Source organism: Scyliorhinus canicula, chromosome 1 (genome assembly GCF_902713615.1).
Source record: "Scyliorhinus canicula chromosome 1, sScyCan1.1, whole genome shotgun sequence".
NCBI lineage: Eukaryota > Metazoa > Chordata > Chondrichthyes > Carcharhiniformes > Scyliorhinidae > Scyliorhinus > Scyliorhinus canicula.
The window spans coordinates 278,340,493-278,360,385 of NC_052146.1; the positions used below are offsets into that span (position 1 = coordinate 278,340,493).

The following is a 19,893-nucleotide window of genomic DNA, read 5'->3' on the forward strand; positions in this document are numbered from 1 at the left end:
CTGAAGCATGTTTCCCACACTCTGGGTATTAATGATTGATGCTAGTTGGAGCATTATATGACAGACACCAAGCCATATATGGAGCGATTTGGTCAGATGACCAAAGCTTTGGTTAAAGAAGTTTTAAGGAGTGTCTTAAAGGAGGCAAGTGAGATCAACAGGGTCTTGTTACTGAATTATTTTTCAAGATTGCAATGTAAGGGAAATTACAGAAATAAAAAGCATGAAATGTGAGTGACTGTGACAAGTCATCATGGGATCGCTTTTTAAAATAATTGAGCATAATATCACTGAAAGTATAAACTTGTGTTACCTTCTACAGGGGCTAACATTGAAATGACAAAAGAAGACCCTTTTGTTGAACCCTCTAATGATGAGGACTCTGTGAGTGGAAGTTATAGTACCGTATCCTCCGATTCTGAGAGGCCTGTTATCCATCCAGTAGTTTCAGCACCTATGCCTACAGATTGTGGTAAGTAATTTTTCAACAGCCAACTTTGTGAAAGATTGAACTATTAATCATGTACTTCATTAACTAATTCAATTTTTTCTTTTTTTTTAATAAACAATTTTAATGAGGTATTTTTCGGCATTGTAAACAGTAGAATTACAGAACGAGAAAACAAAAGGGCTGTACAGTAAACAAAGTACATGGTGCAATTGCCATAGCCCGCCCCACCCAGAACTGCCTAAATGACCCCCTATACTACATTCCCCTGACCCCACCCCCCCTCCCTGCTGACGATTAATTCTCCGCAAATAAGTCAATGAATGGTTGCCACCTCCGGGCAACCCTAACAACGACCCTCTCAAAGCGAACTTGATTTTCTCTAGGCCCAGGAAACTCGCCATGTCTGACAGCCAGGCTTCCGACTTTGGGGGCTTTGAGTCCCTCCAAGCTAGAAGTATCCGTCTCTGGGCTACCAGGGAAGCAAAGGCCAAGACGTCAGCCTCTTTCTTCCCCAGGACTTCCGGGGCCACTGAAACCCCAAAAATCGCCACCTCTGGAATCATTGCCACCCTCATGTTCAATACTCCTCGAACCCCTGCCAGTATCTCTGAAGTTTTGGACAAGCCCAAAACATGTGGACATGGTCTGCCTGCCCTCTCAGACACTTTACACACCTGTCCTCAACGCTGAAGAATCTGCTCATCCGGGACACTGTCATGTGGGCCTGGTGGACGACCTTAAATTGAATCAGGCCAAGCCTGGCACATTTTGCAGACCCATTAACCCTGCTCAGCGCGTCCGCCCACAGGCCTTCCTCAATCTCCCCTCCCAACTCCTCCTCCCATTTATGCCTCAGCTCCTCGGTCTGCGTCTCCTCCGCCCCCATGAGCTCCTTGTAAATATCCGAGACATGTTCCTCCCCCACCCAGCCTCTAGACACTATCCTATCTTGGATCCCCCTTAGTGGCAAGTGTGGAAAAGATGTCGTCTGCTTACGCAAAAGGTCCGCACCTGAATATACCGGAATTCATTCCCCCTTGTCAACCCAAACTTGGCCTCCAGCACCTTCAAGCTAGGGAAGCTCCCTTCCAAAAACAAATCTCCCATCCGCTCAATCCCCGCCCTCCGCCATACCAGGAACCCCCGTCCAACTTTCCCGGAGCAAACCGATGGTTGTCACATATCGGGGACCAGACCGATGCTCCCGTTGCTCCATCGTGCCTCCTCCACTGTCCCCAGATCCGCCAACACTACAGGACTGGTGGAGAAACGCGCTGGCGGGAACGGCATAGGCACTGTCACCAACCGCCCCCAGACTGGTACCCCTACATGAGGCTGCCTCCACCCGCTCCCAGGTCAACCCCACCCCCACCCCCACCACCCACTTCCTTATCATGGCTATGTTAGCCGCCCAATAATAGTTGCTGAAATTCAGCAGTGTACGCCCCCTTCCCCCCGGTTCCGCTCAAGCATCACCCTCCTTACGGGGACCTGCCCGTCCATACGAAGCCCAAAATGATTTTGCTTACCCTCTTAAAAAAGGAACGTGGAATGAAAATGGGGAGACACTGGAACACGAATAAGAACCTCGGGAGGACCGTCATTTTAACTGTCTGTATTCTCCCAGCTAACGACAGCGGGAGCGCATCCCACCTCCGGAACTCCCCTCGCATTTGATCTACCAGCTAGGACAGGTTCAGCTTGTGCTGTCGACCCCAATCCCGTGCCACTTGTTTTACCAGGGACCTGAAACTGTCCTCAACTAACCGGAACGGCAGCTCCCTCAGCCAGTCCCCTTGGCCCCTCTCCTGCACTACAAACATTTCACTTTTGTCATATTCAATTTGTACCCCGAAAACCGGCCGAATTCCCCCAGGGTCGCCATGATTCCGTCCATCCCTGCCATCGGGTCCGAAACGTACAAAAGCAGGTCATCTGCATACAATGAAACTCTATGCTCCAACCCCCCATGAACCAGCCCCTTCCAACCCTCTGAAGCCCTCAGAGCAATTACCAGTGGCTCTATAGCTAGCGCAAACAGCAGTGGGGAGAAGGGGCACCCCTGTCTTGTCCCGCGGTGCAGTCTAAAATAGTCGGAAGTTGTCCTATTTGTCCTCACACTCTCCTCCGGGGCCTGATATAGCAGCCTGACCCAGTCGATGAAACCCACTCCAAATCCAAACTATCCCAGCACCTCCCATAAGTGCTCCCATTCTACCCAGTCAAACGCCTTCTCCGCGTCCATTGCCACCACTACCTCCACCTCCTTTCTCTCTGGGGGCATCATGATCACATTGAGCAATCTTCTTATATTCACCACCAGTTGCCTACCTTTAACGAACCCTGTTTGATTCTCCCTAATAACACTCGGCACACAATCCTCAATCCTAGTGGCCAAAAGCTTTGCCAGCAGTTTAGCATCCACATTAAGAAGGGAGATCGGCCTATAAGACTCACACGACTCCGGGTTCTTGTCCCGTTTTAAAATCAAGGAGATGGCAGCCTGCAACATCGTCGGGCAGCACCCCTCTGTCCCTTGCCTCATTAAAAACCTTGACCAGCAGCAGCCCCAATATCCTGGAGAACGTTTTATAAAATTGTACCAGGTACCCATTAGGCTCCGGGGCTTTACTGCATGGTCTTTAAGCCCTCGAATATCTCCTCAGCTCCGATCGGGGCACCGAGTCCTTCTACTAGCTTTCTACCCACTTTTCGGAATGTCAGGCAGTCGAAGAAGCGTCTCATCCCCTCCGGCCCCGCGGGGGGCTCCGAGCTATAGAGCCTGCTATAAAAGTCCTTGAAAGCCATGTTCACACCCGCTGCATCCTCTACCAAGCTCCCCTCTCACCACTGCCTTGAGCGCCTCCCACACCACCGCTGCTGAGACTTCCCCCGTATCGTTGACCTGCAGGTAGTTTTGTATACACTTCCTCACCCTCTCGCACACCCCTTCATCTGCCAGCAGTCCCACATCGAGCCTCCACTGCGGGCGCTGGAAGCTCTCTTCACTCACATGTAGCTCGACCCATGGCGGGGCATAATCGGAAATGGTCAGTAGATCCCTACTCAGTACAAAAAAATCGATCCGGGAGTAGACCCTATGGACGTGCGAGAAAAAGGAGAACTCCTTCCCTGTTGGCCTTCCAAACCTCCACGGGTCGACCCCCCCCCCCCCCCCCCCCCCCCCCCCCCCCCATCTGCTCCATGAACTCCCTCAGCTCTTTTCCCATTGCCGACACTCTGCCCGTTTTTGAGCACAACCGGTCCAGGCCCGGATCAATAACCGTATTGAAGTCCCCTCCCATAACCAGCTTGTGGGAGTCCAGGTCGGGTATCTTCCCCAGCACCCTCTTTATGAAATCCGCAACATCCCAGTTTGGCGCATATATGTTGACCAGGACCACCTTCCTCCATGCCAGCCTACCGCTATCAACAACGTAGCGATCTCCCCCGTCCGTAAAAATACACCCCACCTCAAACTGCACCCGCTTGTTCACCAGAATCGCGACCCCCCCTGGACTTAGTATCTATCCCTGAGTGGAATACCTGACTAACCCAGCTCTTCCTCAACCTAATCTAGTCTGCTACCTTCAGGTGGTGTCTCCTGCAACATTGTCACGTACGCCTTTAGAGCCCTAAGGTGTGCGAAGACCTTTGCCCTCTTCACCGGCCCATTTAGCCCTCTAACCTTCCACATGACCAGCCAAGTGGGGGGCACCGCCCCTCCCCCCCTTGCCGGTTGGCCATCCTCTTCCTGGGCCTGCCCCCAGTCCCTGCCCCGCACCTCTCTGGCCCAGCCTCCTGGCAGCGCCCAACCCGACCTCTTTACGCTTCTAAAATTAAATCCCTCCCTCGTCAGCCGAACAACCCCCCCCCTCCCCCCCTAGCAACAACACTCTGTAACCTAACCCAATTCCTAATATGATTGTATACACATCCCCCACTGTGCTCCCACAGCTCACCCAGCTAGCCTGGTGGCCCAGAGCTCCGTCGCCAGCATGTCTCCCACCTATTGGTGCCTACCTGCCCTCCCCCCCGCCTCTCGAAACCATAGCCCTCATCAACCCAGCCCCGACAACTGCCCACTTTAAGAAACAGACGCCAACCAAGGTCAGTGTAAAGAAAAAAAAAGCCAAAGCCATAATACAGATCAAAGTAATACTACTCAAAATAATACGAAGTCAAAAATCCCCACCACCATCCCCCTCACAACACAGAAAACCCACCGAAATCGAGTAATTTAAAAAAAACCCCTACTTTCCCCTTCTTAAACAGAGCACAGTTATCGAAGAGAAAAGGCCAAGAACGAAAACGAACGAACGAATAAATCAGTGCAAACAGCATTTAAAACGAACAGGAAAAACAGTTTCTCAAACTTAGAGCAGAATGTTCTCAAGTTGGCACCAGTCCTTTCCTCCTGGCGAACTCCATAGCGTTCTCAGGCGACTCAAAGTAATGATGTTGATCCTCATGCGTAACCCAAATTTGCGCATAATACAACAGTCCGAACTTAACCTGCTTCTTGAACAGGATCGACTTGACTTGATTAAAGCCTGCCCTCCTCTCGGCCACCTCCACGCTTAAATCTTGGTACACCCGCAAAATGCTGTTCTCCCACTTACAGCTCCGCGTGCGCTTGGCCCACTGGAGAACGCGCCTCTTATCCAGGTACCTGTGGAACCTGACCACCGTCGCCCGCGGGGGGGTCTCCCTGCCGCGGCTTCCTCGCCAGCGCTCTGTACGCCCGATCAACCTCCAACGGTCGGAGGAAAGCTTCCAGCAGCTTCTGGAACATGTTCGCCACAAACACCCCGGCATCAGCCCCCTCCACCCCCTCCGGGAGGCCGACAATCCTTAGGTTCTGCCTACGGGACCTGTTCTCCAAATCCTCTACCTGTTCCAGCAGCCTTTTTAGCCGGTCCCTCAGCATTCCCACCTCCATCTCCACAGCCGTCTGGTGTTCCTTCCGTTCAGCTAGCGCCTTCTCCAGTTTCTGGATCGTCCGGTCCTGGGCATCTATCCTCTGCTCCATCCTCTCTGCCGTTTCCTCAATCGGGTCCAGACATTCCCGTTTCTGTCTGGCGAAGCCTTCCCGGATGACCTGCATCAGCTCCTCCGTTGATGGTTGGGCTGAAGCCCCAGGGGTCTGGACATCAGCCATCTTGTCCGCTGCTGCAGCCAACACCCAGCTCGAGCCTGTCTTTTTGTTTCTTCCCTTCCGATCCCTTCGTTCCATAAACCAATGTATACTACAGAGACTTGTTCACTGCTTCTTCAAGTCCAGCGCTTAAAAGCGCAAAAAAAGTCAGGGGGAAAGGTCCAAATATCTAGCCAGAGCGGAAGCCACCAAATGTGCGACCTACTCCCTCATAGTTGCCACCGGAAGTCTCTAATTTAGTTTTTTCAATGGTGAATTATATATTTGATAAATTCACTAGTACATCGTTATTATCTTGAGGAGACAATGAACTTTTAAAAATAAATTTAAACCCAATATTGTTTTTCTATATTTATTTTAAATTTTTTAGTGTATCCAATTAATTTTTCCAATTTAGGGGCAATTTAGCATGGCCAATCCACCTACCCTTTGGGTTTTGGGGGCGAAACCCACGCAAACAAGGGAAGAATGTGCAAACTCCACACGGACAGTGACCCAGAGCCGGTATTGAACCTGGGACCGCAGCGCCGTGAGGAGGCAGCGCTAACCACTGTGCCACTGTGCTTTCCTAACCCAATGTTGTTAACGAAAATAAATATTCCACAAGAGTCCATGTTTTAAACAAAAACGTTTAATGCACAAGAATTAAACAAAGCAAGGACTACTGACTTAACATTTGTAACATTACAATCCTGTTGGGGACCATTGACAATTCAAGAAAAATCACAGTTAGGAAACCAAAAGCAGTTTTCAGAGTGTTAAGAGATTGATATTTGTATTTCATAGATGTCATAGTGCAGAAGGAGGCCATTCAGCCCATCGAGTCTGCACTGGCTCTTGGAAAGAGCAAGCTCCCCAAGCCCACACCTCCACCCTATCCCCGTAACCCAGTAACCCCACCCAACACTCGGCAATTTTGGACACTGAGGGCAATTTACCATGGCCAATCCACCTAACCTATACATCTTTGGACTGTGGGAGGAAACCGGAGCACCCGTGTTGTATTTTATATTTTCCCCGCGTCTTGACTGTGATAGAGAAATTCAAACAGCATTCATTAGGTAAGCAAAACTGAACTTTATTCACTAATTAGAACTGCTAGCAGAAATTGGCTGATACTTGGAAAGTCGGAAGGCAGTCAATTACAAACTGCGGAGTCCGTCCCAAGTCTGCGATAGTACAGAAAAGAAGGCGATTCTTATACATTATAGGATCAAGATAACATGAATACAGCTTGGTCAGGAATTTGATTGAAAGTAAAACATAAGTAATAATCGTTACAATGGCGTCACCTTTCTGACCTTTAGGGGACTTGAGTTTCATATCATTATCTTGTCTTTGTTTTAAGAAAGGGAAGAAGTTGTTTACATACAGGAAGAGACAGTTGTTCAGCTTGTTATGTATTGAGACTACATTTCGGCGCATGATGAAAACACCTTATCTTAGAATTTTAGAGTCACTCGGTTCTTAGGTCAAGTCGACCTCGGCTGTGTATATCTGTGTATTTTGAATCTGTGTCTTAGGTTAAATTCAATTGTACCAAGAAGACTTGACTAGTTTTCCCATCATGCCATTATTTGCTTCACACAATACCACACTCCCCCCTTTTGTCATATCATGACAACTAGCTAAATAGGTATATCCATGATTCGTTTGAAAATGCATTTACACAAGCAGGAAAGCAATCCTATCCCTAATAGCATTAGTAGAAGTAGAATAAAGGCCTTAAAGATCCAGTCAAATAATCCATGACCCAACCACCCTAGCCAACCCGGCGGGTTATAGTCGTGAAATTCACTGCCAATTTCTTGAATTTGAGCAGCCTGTTTCTTAATATGGTCGGCCAGGTTAGTGATATTTTCAGAGCCATCTGGAATGTAAGTACAGCACTCTTGGCCTACGATAGCGCACGTTCCTCCCTGCGAGGCTAACAGATAATCCAAAGCCAGTCGATTTTGTAATGCCACGGTCCGGACAGCCACTAGTTCAGCTGAGACCTCGGCCAGTGCCTGTCCAGTGTCCCTGGCTTCTGTTGCCGTTACGTTTGCCAGATGTTCCAATGCTGAGGCCATGTAGATCAGTTCGTTCATGCCTTGCCCGTTCCGTTTTAGAAATTGTTCTTTTTGCTCGCGAGGGGGAGTGCTTAAGGGTGCTTAAGGGTGGGTCGATGATGCATTTGGGGTCGACATATCCCAAAAAGCAGGACCCTGTCCAATCAATGGGGAGCCACGGATATGCTTTAGTGCCGCATATGAAATAGGTTCCATTGTAGGCTGTAAAATCATCAACTGATGTCCTCCAGGGGATTGTATTGGTAGGTTGCACCTACTTTGCCCCATTATCTTTCCTTTCCCTGTTTTATTAAAACATATGGAACCTTGAACATTATATGAGTGGACAGTGAGGGAGGGTGGAGTTAGGGCATGATTATAGTTAGGTTGATATGAAGCTGAAAATTTAGTCATGTCATAGCCAACAGATTTCCATATTTTCGGGGGAGGAAACCCACGCACACACACGGAGAACGTGCGGACTCCACACAGACAATGACCCAAGCCGGGAATCAAACCTGGGACCCTGGAGCTGTGAAGCAATTGTGCTAACCATTATGCTACTGTGCTGCCCATATTGGTAAACATTAGAAATAAGGTATAGTTTTAGTGTTTAATTTAATGTTTCTGTGCCTGGAAGGGTAAAAGTTTATAGCTAGATTCATGCTGGACAAAGGTGGTTTGCATGAGTAGGGGATGGTTAAGTTCCAACTGTGTATCTATTGTGCAGAGATGGGATACGGCATGAAGAATAAATAAAATAATAATAGTCTTTATTATTGTCACAAGTAGGCTTACATTAACACTGCAATGAAGTTACTGTGAAAGGCCCCTAGTCGCCACAGTCCAGTGCCTGTTTGGGTATGCTGAGAGAGAATTCAAAATGTCCAATTCGCCTAACAACACCTCTTTCGGGAGTTGTGGGAGGAAACCGGAGCACACGGAGGAAACCCACGCAGACATAGAACATAGAACATACAGTGAAGAAGGAGGCCATTCGACCCATCGAGTCTGCACCGACCCACTTAAGCCCTCACTTCGACCCTATCTCCGTAACCCAATAACCCCATCTAATCTTTTTTGGACACTAAGGGACCCTGGAGCTGTGAAGCAATTGTGCTAACCACTATGTTACCATGCTGCCCAGCACTGCATTAGACTGTGGGGTTTGCTTAGTAACTGGGGCCTTGTAAAGTAGAGAAACTTTTCAGTTTTAGTTTTGCTAATTTGTGGGCAGTTGGGGATAGATAGTGAGAAGTAGTGGAGTTAGAAGGCTCTCTCAGCTTTGCTAGCAGAAACACCAGACCATAGAGTAATGATGAAGAAAGCAAGTGCAGAAATTTGAAGTGCAGCTAGTTAAGGAAATTAGATAAATGAATAGAAGTTTCCAAGAAGTCTGAGGTTAAAAGTACTAGAACAGAGAACGGTTCAGTGAAGCCATTCAGTTGAAAAGGGGTTGAATCGTGAGAGGCCAGAAAGATATCTGAAGTGATTTACAGGTTTGTGAGATTTTACTACAGCCTGTGGAACATGAGTTGAAATTACTGTGGAAATTGTGCCTGGATCTTGGAATTTGTGTAAAAGCAGTTAAGACAAAGGAAGCCTAAAAGGGGATGGTGTAAAATCCTAGACTGGATTTGCGGTTAAAAGTGGAACAGAAGATTTGTTTTAAAGTGTAATTTGTAACACCTGGACTGGATTTTGGAATGCAAACCTTACGAGAGAATATTTTAAAGCGCGCTTTGGGATTGGCGTTTGTAAACTGTAATGTGATCATCATCATCTGGGGGAATTCTGAGGAGAAATGCACAGACACTAACATGGGTTCAGAGCGGAGTCTGTGTATTTGCCCACAGTCATCTTGTGTGCTAATGGGACTTTTTGTATTAATGAGACCACTGCAGTTTAAGATGTGCTTGGAGGTAACGTTTTCCCTGTTCACTGCTTTGCCCCAGAGTCAACCTCCTATTTCCATGCATATTTTCCTTGTCTCATCCAGGGGTGAGCATATCTCCTCCAACAGTCTCCCATACATGACCGCACAGTTCCTCCCCCGGGTCGCCCGCGTCCAGCAGTCTTTTTACTAGTGAGTGTCCTGGCATCTGGGGGTACGTCGTTGGAGGCAGATTTTGACCAGAATATATCTCATGTTGTTTCCTCTCAGTCGCTGCTCTTCCATCCGCGTACACGTGTATAACCCGTCAAAGTCCCCTCGTCCTGTTTCCACCTTTTGAAGGAGGCGTCCATTGTTGCGGGAGTGAACCTATAGTTGTTGCAGATGGGTCATGGTCCCCCCCAGTTGTGTCCTTCACCCCCCACTGCAGGTTCACAAGTAATATCTTGCTCTTACTCAGGTTAAGCTTGTAACCTGAGAAAGCTCCAAACTTCTTTAGAAGTTTCATTATCCTACCCATGCTATTCCGGGTGTTCGAGATGTAGAGGAGCAGGTCATTCGCTTAGAATGGGACAATATGCTCTCTGCCTCCACTCTGGATACTTCTCCAACTATTCGCCACCCTGAGGGCAATCGCCAGTGGCTCGAGTGCTGGGGCAAGCAGTAGTGAGGATAAAGGACATGTGACTTATGTTTCTGAATACATTCAAGATAAGTACCAGACGATAACGAATGCCTTATTAGCTGGAAGGAGTCAAACTGGAACATTCTAATTTTATTAAAGAAGTGGACATACTTCACTCATTACCAAACACCAGGCACGAAAAAGGAATTACAAGAGATTAAGCAAGCATAAGAACAGGATGAAAAATTCATCCAAAAAACAATGGTATTGCCAGAGCAGGTGGCCTGATTATAGTCCCAATAACCCATTACTTTGTTACTACTTCGAACAGAAAAATCATCTCACAATCATTGATGATTTGTTAGTTTTTAACGACAACCTAATTATCCCTGAAACACTTTGACATGCCATTTTCCAGAAAATTAATTGAGGTTACTTGGGAATAGCGAAATGCCGAGCAAGAGCACAGCAGTCAGTCTGGTGGCAGGCAGCAGCTGCTCCATTGAAGACTTAATCATGAATTGTCTTAAGTGTGCACTGAATAACCAACAGCAGAGTGAACCACTGGCACCCTCCACTTTTGGAGCCCCGTCCATTCTCTCGCTACCTGAATCCCCAAGTACCTAAACCTATCCCTCACTACCGTAAGTGGCATCCCCCCTAAATTAGCCCTCTGTGCCAGCTCATTCAACGGGAATACCTCGCTTTTCCCTACATTCAGCTTGTATCCCGAGAACCCTCCAAACCTCCCAACAGGCCCATAATCCTTCCCATACTCTCCAACGGATCCAAAACAACGGCAATGGCTCTATGGCCAGCGCAAACAGCAGCAGCGACAGCGGGCAGCCCTGCTTCGTACCCCTGTGTAAGTCAAAGTTCCGTGAGCTCATATCATTCATCCTCACCCTCGCTCTTGGCGCCACATACAGAAACTGCACCAATGCCACAAATCTCGGCCCGAACCCAAACCTTCCCAAAACTTCGAACAAGTGCCGCCACTCCACCCGATCAAATGCTTTCTCCGCGTCCATGGACACCGCCACCTCCGGTACCAGAGCTCTCGACGGATTCATCACCACATTCCACAGCCGTCTTATATTACCCGCGAGCTGCCTGCCCTTCACGAAGCCTGTTTGATCTTCTGCAATCACCCCCGGGACACAATCCTCCATCCTTCCCGCCAACAACTTAGCCAATACTTTCACATCCATGTTCAGTAGTGAAATGGGTCTATACGACCCACATTCCACCGGATCCTTCCTTTTTTTGGGATTAGTGTGATTACTGCCTGCTTCATCGTCTCCAGCAACTCCCCCTTTTCCAGTGCTTCATTAAACGCCCCCAACAGATGTGGTGCCAGGTCCGCCGGAAATTCCTTATAAAATTCTGCCGGGTACCATCCGGCCTAGGGGCCTTCCCCGACTTCATATTCCTGATACTATCCAGCACCTCCCTCAGCACCCGGGCGCTCCTCCAGCGGCTGCCTCTTTGCTTCCTCCACCTAGGGAAATTCCAGTTCGTCCAGAAACCACCCCATGTCCACCTCCTCTCATCCTGAGTCTGCCTCATAAAGTCCCTGGTAATACTCTCTAAATGCCTCATTTATCTTCCCCGGCTCTGATACCACGTCCCCAGCCCCAGCCCGGATCTTCAGTATTTTCCTGGACGCATCCTGCCTCCGCAGTTGGTGCGCCAGCATGCGGCTCGCCTTCTCCCCATACTCGTATTGCATCCCTCTTGCCCTACGCAGTTGTCCTCCCGCCCTCCCCGTTGTCAGCCTGTCAAATTGCCCCTGCAACTTTTTCTTCCTCGCCAATCCCTCCACGGTGGACACACTCGAATATTCCCTGTCCACCTCCACTACCTCGCTCACTAGACGGTCATGTTCCGCCCTCCTTTCCTTATTCGCACAATTTCTCCAGGACCACTGCCTTCAGTGCTTCCCAAAAAATGCCCGCCGGCACCTCCCCATTCTGATTGAACTCCACATAATCCCTCATCGCCAACCGTACCTTATCACAAGAAACCTCCAACCGCCAACAACCCCGAGTCAAACCTCCACCCCGGCCTCTGCTCTCGTCCCGTACTGAACCGAATATCCAGCCTGTGGGGTGCATGGTCCGAGATAACTATCCCCGCATACTCTGCCCCCTCCACTCCAACCAAAATCTTCCGACTCACTACAAAGTAATCAATCCACGAATAAACCTTATAGACGTGTGAAAAGAAGGAATACTCCCTTCCTCCTGGGTTCTGAAAGCGCCATGGATCCACCATACCAATCCTCGCCATAAACCCCACCCCCCCCCCCCCCCCCCCCCCCCATCGACCTGGGGCTCGATCTATCCACCCTCGGCTCCAGGACACAGTTAAAATCTCCTCCCATGGGCAGCACGGTGACCTAGTGGTTAGCACAACTGCCTCACGGCGCTGAGGTCCCAGGTTCGATCCCGGCTCTGGGTCACTGTCCGTGTGGAGTTTGCACATTCTCCCCGTGTCTGCGTGGGTTTCGCCCCCACAACCCAAAAATGTGCAGAGTAGGTGGATTGGCCATGCTAAATTGCCCCTTAATTGGAAAAAATAATTGGGTAATCTAAATTTTAAAAAAAAAATCTCCTCCCATGATCAATTGGTACGTGGCCAAATCTGGGATTGCTACCAGCAACCCCCTCATAAAACCCACATCATCCCAATTTGGGGCATACACATTTACCAACACTAACGGTGCACCTACTAATACCCCACTCACAATCACATATCTCCCACCTGGATCCCTCACCTCCTTCGCACTCATGAATCCCATTTTTTTGGTCATTAAAATTGCCACACCCCTTGATTTCAAATCAAACCCCGAGTGAAAAACCTGCCCGACCCACCCCTTCCTTAACCTAACCTGGTCCTTCACACGGAGGTCTGTCTCCTGCAAAAAGACAACCCCCGCTTTCAAGCTCCTGAGGTGCGTGAACACCCGTGACCTTTTAACCGGCCCACTCAGTCCCTGGACGTTCCATGTTACCAACCTTACCGGAAGTTTGCGCCTCCAATCCCCTCTACTTTCTGTCATCTTCCCTACTTAACTCCTACCCCTTTAATTCCACTCTGTACCTAGCCCTAAGTTATCCCTTCTTAGCTGCAAAATCCCATCGCTAATATTGGGTTTTCACCATTAAAACTATTAACAGGAAATGGCTGTGAAGACAACTTCCAGCTTTACAACAAACACTACAGTGCAACATTACCTCAGATGATTGTGAGAAAGTTAGAAAGCATGAGGAGCAACAAAGAGAGAGTCAACTTCGGGCACAGAGCACGAGACTTGAAAATGCTACAACCTGAACAGAGAATGTGGTCGTAAGGTCAACAGGCATTGTAATAGGGCGACATGGTAGTTTACACTGCTGCCTCACAGTGCCAGGGACCCGAGTTCCATTCTGGCCTTGGATGACTGTGGAGTTTGCACGTCCTCCCGTGTCTGCATGGGTTTTCTCCGGGTGCTCCGGTTTCTTCCCATAGTCCAAAGATGTGCAGGATGGCTCCTGCTTGAAGGTGTTGATTTTAGCACCTTTAACCCAAACTTCGGGGAATTACAGCGGAGAAGTTGTGCGGAGAGTGGAAGGGGATTAGTTTTACCCCAGACGGGCATGTCTGCAGGTTACCAAACTCAACAGAAGACAGTGAGAGCCCTGGCTAAGTAATTGGAGGAGGCTCATGGCGTAGCAGCTATTGCAAAAATGGAGGAGGGGACAAGTCGTTTTCTACTGGAAAACTGCAAATGGAGCAGTTGATGAGCTTCATTAAGGACAAATTTTGGCAACAGTGTCAAGAAGTGCAGAGTGATTGGCCAAAAGCAATTGAGGGGCAGTGGCACATCTTGGCAGGACTTTGGAACGGATGGGGAAAAACCTGAAGGTGCAAGGTACAATAATCCAGGAGGTGGAGATGGTGGTATCTGACCAGAGTTATTGAATTGTGACGCTGGAACCGGAGAATGTGATCCTTGGGTACATGTGTAAGATGCTGCAAGCAAAGGTGGAGGACCAGAAAAACAGGCCAAGGTGGCAAAATCTGAGAATTGTGGGTGGAGGGAGTGGAGGGGATGAGTGCAACAGGCTATGTCACGTGGATGCTGGCCAAGTTGGTGGACGAGAAGGTGGTGGACAAGGCCCCGAAGGTGGATTGGGCCCATAGATCCCTGAGGCAGAGGCCAAGAGCAGGGGAGCCACCGCGGGTGGTGATTATGCGTATGCACAACTTCCAGGACAAGGAAAATATTCTCAGATAAGCCAGAGTACAATGGGATTGCAATTGGGAAGGAAACCGAATCTGGATTTATCAGGACATTGGTGTGGCGCTAGCCAAGAGATGGGCGGGATTCAACAAGGCTAAAGCAGTGTTGTACCGGCGCCAGATTCAGTTTGGGGTATTGTGCCTGGCCAGACGGTGAGTCACTTTCAAGGGCCGGGAATATTACTTTGGGACACTGGTGGAGACGGATTACTTTATTAAGGAGTATAAGCTGGGAGACGGCTGAAGGGGGAACATGGGCGGAAGTTCTGTCCCTGTTGAATTTTGTTATCTGCTTCTGTTTGCAGATTGGGAAAGTTTGTTCTGGGGTGGTTGCACCCTCTTTTTTTGTACGTTTGAAATTTGTGCATTTTTGTATCTTTGTGTTGAAGTTAAATATCTCCTTTTTTTGGAGTGGGGCCCTTTGGTGTTGGTGTTTAATTGTATTACACTCTGTTGGTTATGCTCGTGCAGTGCATGACAGATTGTTGTGGGTTAGGATAGGGTGGTTGGGTGGCTCGAGAATGCTCTGTATGGGGGCCATTTTGGAGTGTTATTTCTCATATTAGGTTGGGTGCAGGGTATGGGGGTAAGAGCTGGGGAGGAGGTCTGGAGAGAAGCATCGGGGGGTTGAGTTGGGATGTGTAGACGAGGTGGGGATGGTGGGCTTTTGGGTTTGACCTTCAGGTGGGAGTGGCCACGCTAGCAAGAAATGCTAGTGAAGTTTAATGAAATCTGGGGGAATTGGGGGCTGTGGTGGTTAGCCAGTGTGGGAGGAGGAGGGAGGGGGATTAGAATGGGGGAGAGGGGTGTATGGGTGGGGGGGCAGAGAAGGTGACATGGCAGTTATTAATCAAGAACCTATTTCTATCTGTCTTAAAGACACTCAGTGATTTGGCCTTCAGAGCGGCAAAGAATTCCACAGATTCACCACCCTCTGGCTGAAGAAATTCCTCCTCATCTCTAAAGGATCATCCCTTCAGCCTGAGGCTATGCCCTCAGGTTCTGGTTTTTCCTACAGGTGGAAACATCCTCTCCACGTCATTTTATCTAGACCTCTTGGTATCCTGTAAATTTCAATAAGATCCCCCATCATCCCCCATTAGGGGCCTCACGGTAGCATGGTGGTTAGCATCAATGCTTCACAGCTCCAGGGTCCCAGGTTCGATTCCCGGCTGGGTCACTGTCTGTGTGGAGTCTGCACGTCCTCCCCGTGTGTGCGTGGGTTTCCTCCGGGTGCTCCGGTTTCCTCCCACAGTCCAAAGATGTGCGGGTTAGGTGGATTGGCCATGATAAATTGCCCGTAGTGTAAGGTTAATGGGTTGATTGTTGGGTTATGGGTATACGGGTTACGTGGGTTTAAGTAGGGTGATCATTGTTCGGCACAACATCGAGGGCCGAAGGGCCTGTTCTGTGCTGTACTGTTCTATGTTCTATGTTCTATCCTCCTAAACTCCAACGAGTACAGACCCAGAGTCCTCAGCCGTTCCTCATATGACAAGCTCTTCATTCCAGGAATCATTCTCGTGAACCTCCTCTGGACCCTTTCCAAGGCCAGCACATCCTTCCTTAGATATGGGGCCCAAAATTGCTCACAATCTCCAAATGGGGTCTGACCAGAGCCTTATACAGCCTCAGGTATATCCCTGCCAAGATGTCTAATAAATTGGGGTTATAATGTGGGTGTCATTCTTAGTAAATTTTTTTGTGTTGTTTAATTGTTTAAAATTACATGTTCGCATGCTGTGTAACTCGTGTTGCTTCCTGAGATATTTGCTTCTTGGTCACATCCATCTTAATGTGCACAGCTACTGGTACTCTGTGGTGAATTATAAACACTAATAATCCACACTATTGTACAACATGTGTTGAGCCTGTACCTTGTAGTAGATCATGTGTAGTTGTGCGGCTCTACCCATAGGGGGAGATGAGGAGCTTGTACTGGGCTCCACCCTTGGCTCCGCCCATGGCTCTGCCCATGGCTCCTCCCCCTAACCGGGAGTATAAAGGTTGCTGTTGTGAGCCTGCCTGCCAGTTCATCTAGAGTTCATCTCGTTACAGGCAGGCTCTGTTGTAAGACGATTAAAACCACTGTTCGCTTCTAACCACGTGTCGCGTGAATTGATGGTCTCATCAATTTAATCGTCTTAAGAAACAGTAAGGAATGACCATGGAATCAGCCCTCAAACCTGATCGACTGGAACTCGACCCTCAGGATGCAAAGGCGAAAGAAATCTTTTCACACTGGCTCCGATGTTTTAAGGCCTACCTGGCTGAAGCAAGCACAACAGAAGCTACGGAGGAGCAGAAACTCAGCCTACTGCACGCAAGGGTGAGCCATCGTATATCTACTCAACTTAATTGTACCGGCTCATATTCAGAGGCCCTGGCCCTACTCGACAGAATGTATGTGAGGCCGGTCAATGAGGTCTACGCGCGCCACGTTTTTACTACTCGCCGCCAGTGCTCCACAGAATCGCTAGAAGAATTCCTAAGAGACTTAAAAACCTTATCCCGGGACTGTAATTACCAAGCTGTAAATGCTGCAGAACATAAGGAACTCCCTGTCCGCGATGTATTTGTTGCAGGCCTCAGATCCAATTATGTGCGCCAGCGGTTGCTTGAGAAGGGGGCCCAAAACTTAGAAGACACTGTAGAACTCGCCACTACTATGGAGGTCTCGTTCCGTAGCCTCACCTCGTTCCCCGCGGACTCCGCGACCCCGTCATGGGCCCCCGACCAGCGACTACCCCAGGCCTGCGCCGCGTGGCCACCTAGCCACTATGCTACTCCAGCCTGCCACCTTTGTGGCCAGCCCCAACACCCGCGGCAGCACTGACCGGCCCGCAACGCGACCTGCAGCAGCTGCGGTCGCAAAGGACACTATGCCAGAGTATGTCTGGCGAAGAAAGCTCCAGCCTGAAACCCTCCCGCAGCCCAGAGCACTCACTCCCTGAATTCGCAGGCCCGCAGGCCCTGTAACGCCGCGGCCTGTACTCCGACTCCGCCCCCACCCACCACGTGCGACCCATGGGGGCCGCCATCTTGGCAAACCCCACCACGCGGCCAGCCATGTGCGACTCATGGGGGCCGCCATTTTGGACGCCATCTTCCTCGCCGCCCACCACGTGCGATCCACGGGGGCGGCCATCTTGGGCTCCACCCTCTGCAAACTCAGCAACCCAGATTGAAGACTGCGACCTCAGCGGGCATTCATCACGGGGCCACTCCAGCACAGCTGATCAAGCCGCCGACTACCCACAACTCAGCGTGGTCACGTTGGACCAGTCGCGTCCGAAACACCTCTGCAACTCCATGATGACCGTTAAAATCAACGGGTACAGTACACCGTGCCTCTTCGACTCCGGGAGCACCGAGAGCTTCGTACACCCAGATCTGGTAAGACGCTGTTCGCTCCCTATTTTTCCTGCACGTCAAACTATCTCCCTCGCTTCGGGCTCCCGCTCTGTTCACCTCCAAGGGCGCACCGTCGCGACCCTAACGATCCAAGGCGCTAGCTACTCTAATTTTCAACTATACGTCCTGCCCGAAATCTGCGCCCCACTCTTACTGGGACTCGACTTCCAGTGTAACCTCAAAAGTCTCACCCTCAGCTTCGACGGACCCCTACCCCCACTCACCATCTGCAGCCTAGCCACGCTGCGAATCTCCCCCCCTCCACTCTTTGCCAATCTCACTCCGGACTGTAAACCCTTAGCCACTCGCAGCAGGCGGTACAGCCTGCAGGACAGGGTGTTTATCAGAACCAAGGTCCGGAGGCGCCTACGTGAGGGGATCATAGAGGCCAGTAACATAACCTGGAGAGCTCAGGTGGTGGTCACCAAGACCGGGGAAAAATTCTGCATGGTCGTGGACTATAGTCAGACCATTAATCGGTTTACGCTCCTCGATGCATACCCCCTCCCCAGGATTGCAGACATGGTGAATCAGATCGCCCAGTATCGTATTTTCTCCACGGTGGATCTGAAGTCTGCATACCACCAGCTCCCAATCCGCCCGGAGGACCGCCACTACACGGCGTTCGAGGCCGATGGCCGCCTCTTCCATTTCCTCCGGGTTCCCTTTGACGTCACGAACGGGGTCTCGGTGTTCCAACAAGCAATGGACCGAATGGTGGACCAGTACGGGCTGCGGGCCATGTTTCCGTACTTGGATAATGTCACCATCTGCGGCTATGACCAGCAGGACCACGATGCCAACCTCCATCGATTTCTCCAGACGGCCCAGAAACTCAACCTCACTTACAACATGGAGAAATGCGTTTTCCGCACGACCAGGCTAGCCATCCTTGGCTATGTCGTGGAAAACGGAGTCCTGGGCCCCGACCCGGACCGTATGCGCCCCCTCTTAGAACTCCCTCTCCCTCATTGTCCCAGGGCCCTCAAACGGTGCTTGGGATTCTTTTCATACTATGCCCAGTGGGTCCCTCAATATGCGGACAAAGCCCGCCCACTATTTAAGGCCACACTTTTCCCCCTGTCGGCTGAGGCTCGCCAGGCCTTCAACTGCATCAAGGAGGACATCGCCAAAGCGGCCATGCGGGCGGTGGATGAATCCGTCCCTTTTCAGGTTGAGAGCGATGCCTCAGAGGCCGCTCTTTCAGCCACATTGAATCAGCCGGGGAGACCATTTTTCTCCCGAACTCTCTCCGCTTCAGAACTTCGACACTCCTCGGTCGAAAAGGAAGCACAAGCCATTGTGGAGGCTGTACGTCACTGGAGGCACTACCTCGCAGGTAGAAGGTTCACCCTCATCACCGACTAAAGATCGGTTGCCTTCATGTTTGACAACTCACAAAGAGGCAAAATTAAAAATGATAAAATCCTGAGGTGGAGGATTGAACTCTCCACCTACAAATACGATATCATGTATCGACCGGGGAAGCTCAACGAGCCCCCAGATGCCCTGTCCAGCACGCAGAGCGACCGCCTGAAAGCCATCCACAATGACCTCTGCCACCCGGGGGTCAGCCGGCTCGCCCACTACGTCAAAGCCTGAAATCTACTTTTCTCCACTGAGGAGGTAAAAGCCATCACCAGGGATTGCCCGATCTGTGCGGAGTGCAAACCGCACTTCTATAGACCAGACAGGGCCCACCTGGTCAAGGCTTCTCGGCCCTTTGAACACCTCACCATCGATTTCAAAGGGCCACTTCCCTCGAATAATCAGAATGTGTACTTCCTGAATGTCATCGACAAGTTCTCCCGCTTCCCTTTTGCTATCCCGTGCCCCGATATGACCTCCCGCACAGTCATTAGGGCCCTGCATAGTATCTTCACCCTGTTTGGGTTCGCCAGCTACGTACACAGCGACCGGGGTTCGTCCTTCATGTGCAACGAGCTGCGTCAGTACCTGCTCGACAAGGGCATCGCCTCGAGCAGGACTACCAGCTATAACCCCAGGGGGAAT

At 50.1% G+C, this 19,893-nt stretch overlaps 1 protein-coding gene across 7 annotated transcripts in view; it reads left to right on the forward strand.

Moving 5' to 3' along the window:
• The window catches only part of LOC119974729 (CAP-Gly domain-containing linker protein 4-like), a 513,643-nt gene that overhangs the window by 82,791 nt on the left and 410,959 nt on the right, over positions 1-19,893 (forward strand). For all 7 annotated transcript variants that reach the window (XM_038813915.1, XM_038813928.1, XM_038813946.1 and 4 more), the window contains one exon: positions 323-472. In XM_038813915.1, coding sequence (XP_038669843.1) covers positions 337-472 — 136 coding nt within the window. In that variant the 5' untranslated portion in view covers positions 323-336. The remainder of the gene's footprint in view (positions 1-322; positions 473-19,893) is intronic.